Here is a 3314-nt window from a genome sequence, read left to right as displayed (position 1 = left end):
TGGTACATTCTGTAAATCAACTCTCATTTATTTTGTACTCCTTAAAGTTTCCCAAACTTCAGGTCAGTGAAGTCGCACCCCCGGCAAAACTATGAACAAAGACTTATAGTCCGAAAATGCGGTATATTTTTAGTTACCGTAATTTCCGGACTATAAGCCTCTACTTTTTTCCCTCGTTCTGGTCCCTGCGGCTTATACAACGGTGTGGCTTTTCTACGGCTTACGGTAACCAGGGGCGCGCACTACCGAGGATGCGCGAGACCGAGGCAGACATCTGGCGCCAGGTAACGAGAGCAAAACAAAGAGTAGGAGAGCGTCAGAGACAGTTTGCGCGAAGGAAGTGTTCATGCAAACACCCTCAACATGGAAAACAAACGGAGAAGTGCATATGATGCTGCTTTTAAGTTAAAGGCAATCGATCTGGCTGTCAAAGAAGGAAATAGAGCTGCTGCACGTACCCTTGACATCAATGAATGGCTGGTTATTTTGATAACGTAAGCGGCCGCGGGACTGCACTTTTACTGCCGTGTTACAGGCGAGCACTTTGTATTACTTTGCACCGCTGTATTATTTGTACTCTGCACGAATGCTGTTCGCCATGTCAAAGATGTGAAAGTTTGATTGAATGATTGAAAGATTTATTGTTAATAAATGGGACGCTTTGCGTTCCCAAACAGTCATCTCTGTCCCGACAATCCCCTCCGTGGTAGCAGGAACCCCTATATACTACGGTAATTACACATCAAAACGCCTGCGGCTTATAGTCGGGTGCGGCTTTTATATGGAGCAATCTGTATTTTCCCCTAAATTTAGCTGGTGAGGCTTATAGTCAGGTGCGCTTTATAGTCCGGAAATTACGGTATTGTCATAGTTAAGGTTCTTGGTGCGGATGGCCCTTAAGATCTTTTTTAGAGCTTAAGTTCCTTTTAGGATTATTAAACATAATGGAGTTATGTTTACATAATCTTTGGGAGAGAATCAGAGCTAACGGTGCTGATTAAATTAAAGAAAATCCACACCACATCAGTATCAGAAGCTTTCCTCAGATAATGTTGTTATGCTGTGTGAGGAGGTTTGAGAAGCTTGTGGGAGGTTTGTTCCATAACAATGCAGATGGTGATCTTGCACGTATTTGCTGTATATATCATAACTTTTCATCGTTTTTCAAAACGCTTTACTCCTCTCCACCCGTGCAGGTCCAGTCACGTGTGTGGGGAGTCACAGCTGACCTGGATTGAGTTCTTAGATGGAGCTGTCGATCACAACCTGCAAAAAGCCAAAGACCTTATTCAGCAGGAAGACTAGAGAGTGTGTGTGTGTGTGTGTGTGTGTGTGTGTGTGTGTGTGTGTGTGTGTGTGTGTGTGTGTGTGTGTGTGCGTGCGTGTGTGCGTGTGTGCGTGTGTGTGTGTGTGTGTGTGTGTGTGTGCGCGTGTGTGAAAATAAAAGGAAGGATTTGTGTCCTTAAACGAACTCTTATGGGGTCAAGAGGCTTGTTTTTCTACAGTTGACTGCTTGTCAAATACACACAAAACCTGTTCCAGGATAAGCTGCATTACTAATGTATTTAAAATACATCTCTCTTTATTGTTTGCATTGTCACGAATAGTCTTAAAGACTAAATAAACAGTTTAGTTTTGTATATCTATTTCACACAAAGGGAAGTTTCAATAGACTTGGAGAATATTATGTAATGTCTTTGAAATACAGACCTGAGACAATAAGCACAGATATATCATTCACAGCCTGATGGCAGAACAGATGTATTGTGTTGCATTAGATTGTACAGGTTTACCTAATTTTAGTCTCTATAAGGAGTGAACTGTGGCCGTGTTTTAGCAGCGTAGTTGCAGAAATGGAGAGACACAACATCAGGCTTGATCGAGAGAGCGAGATACAACAAGTCACTCAGGTGGACAGATGGTTTAAAAGAGGAGTAAAAGAAGCCATCTATGTAAAAGTAGAGAAACCATCGCTAAACAGAGGAGGAGGTCTGAGACGCCACTTATCTCCAATTTACAATGCTGCCCTTTCATCCCTTCATTCAACAATCTAACCTCAAAGAACAACTGTTCACAAATGTCCTCCTGAGACCCCAACGACTGTCGGTCGGACTCAATGGAGCACTAACGAAGTCGAACTGCCCACCAACGACTTTCACTCTAACGGCGGACGTTGGCACTTGGAGCACAAAGGGTTTCAGTGACATCGGCCTTGTGAGAGGTTAAATACCTGGATCTCCACACCAGATAGTTGGTCCATTCCCTGACTGGTCCTGGTCCTGGTCCAGTCCCAGCCTGGTCAGATACGTACATGAACTGATGAAGCCTCTTGGATGAGAGGTGAAACGCACATCTCGGCTGATGGTGGTGATGCCTGTTGCTGTAGTCCTGTGGTCCTGTATGAAGGTCTCTGCTGATGGTGTTAGTGCCTGCTGCTGTGGACCTGATTGTTGGTCTCTGCTGATCGTGGTGGTGCTTGCTGCCGTGGTCCTGTGTGCTGGTCCCTGCTGATCGTGGTGGTGCCTGCTGCAGTGGTCCTGTGTGCAGGTCCCTGCTGATCGTGGTGGTGCTTGCTGCCGTGGTCCTGTGTGCTGGTCCCTGCTGATGGTGGTGATGCCTGCTGCCCTGGTCCTGTGTGCTGGTCCCTGCTGATGGTGGTGATGCCTGCTGCCCTGGTCCTGTGTGCAGGTCTCTGCTGATCGTGGTGGTGCCTGCTGACGCTTCCCGCTACTTCAATAACTATTAGTCATTTATTCTGTCACTACTTTTATAAATTATAAAATCTGTAGCCATAAAAACACCATCAGTGGTATGTCTTGCTGTATCGTAGCTGCTATTGCCCCTACTCATCATTTTGTCATAATTATTTTCATTTTCATGTTCTGTCACCTTGGATGTGCGTGTTCCTGCTGTTCTGCTATGCAGACTGCCATAACATGTGGGTCATGTTCACATTACTATAGATATTGTTATAGTTACTGTTACTCGCTGGCTGCTTGTACCTCTGGAAGTGTGTCAGTCTCTCTGTCTTTTGTCTTTCTTTGTGTTTCTCTCTCTCTCTCTCCTTTTCTTCCTCCCCAACCGGTGCAGACAGATGTCCGTCCTCCACAGAGCTGGGTCTGTCCGACGTTCCTGCCTGTTATAGGGAAGGTTTTCGTTGCCACCGTACTCTATGGGGGAATTGTTGGGTCTTTACCTACTCTGTAAAGTGTCCTGAGATAACTTTGGTTATGATTTGACACTATAAATAAAATTGAATTGAATTGAATTGAATTGAAACGTCTTCCTAGACAAATAACCAAGTCCAGTTGCTT

At 45.0% G+C, this 3314-nt stretch overlaps 1 protein-coding gene across 1 annotated transcript in view; it reads left to right on the top strand.

The window, feature by feature from the left end:
- Window positions 1-1443, top strand: part of LOC310965405 (cyclin-D1-binding protein 1 homolog) — a 20272-nt gene extending 18829 nt beyond the window's left edge. Inside the window, exon 11 of the mRNA XM_083938976.1 lies at window positions 1197-1443. Within this exon, the coding sequence (XP_083795102.1) occupies window positions 1197-1305 (109 nt within the window). The 3' untranslated portion in view covers window positions 1306-1443. The remainder of the gene's footprint in view (window positions 1-1196) is intronic.
- Window positions 1444-3314: the final 1871 nt, after the last annotated feature.

Source organism: Echiichthys vipera (assembly GCF_963691815.1).
Source record: "Echiichthys vipera genome assembly, chromosome: X".
Lineage (NCBI taxonomy): Eukaryota > Metazoa > Chordata > Actinopteri > Perciformes > Trachinidae > Echiichthys > Echiichthys vipera.
Note: the sequence above shows the minus strand (reverse complement) of the source record. Positions and strands in the feature narration are given on the sequence as shown.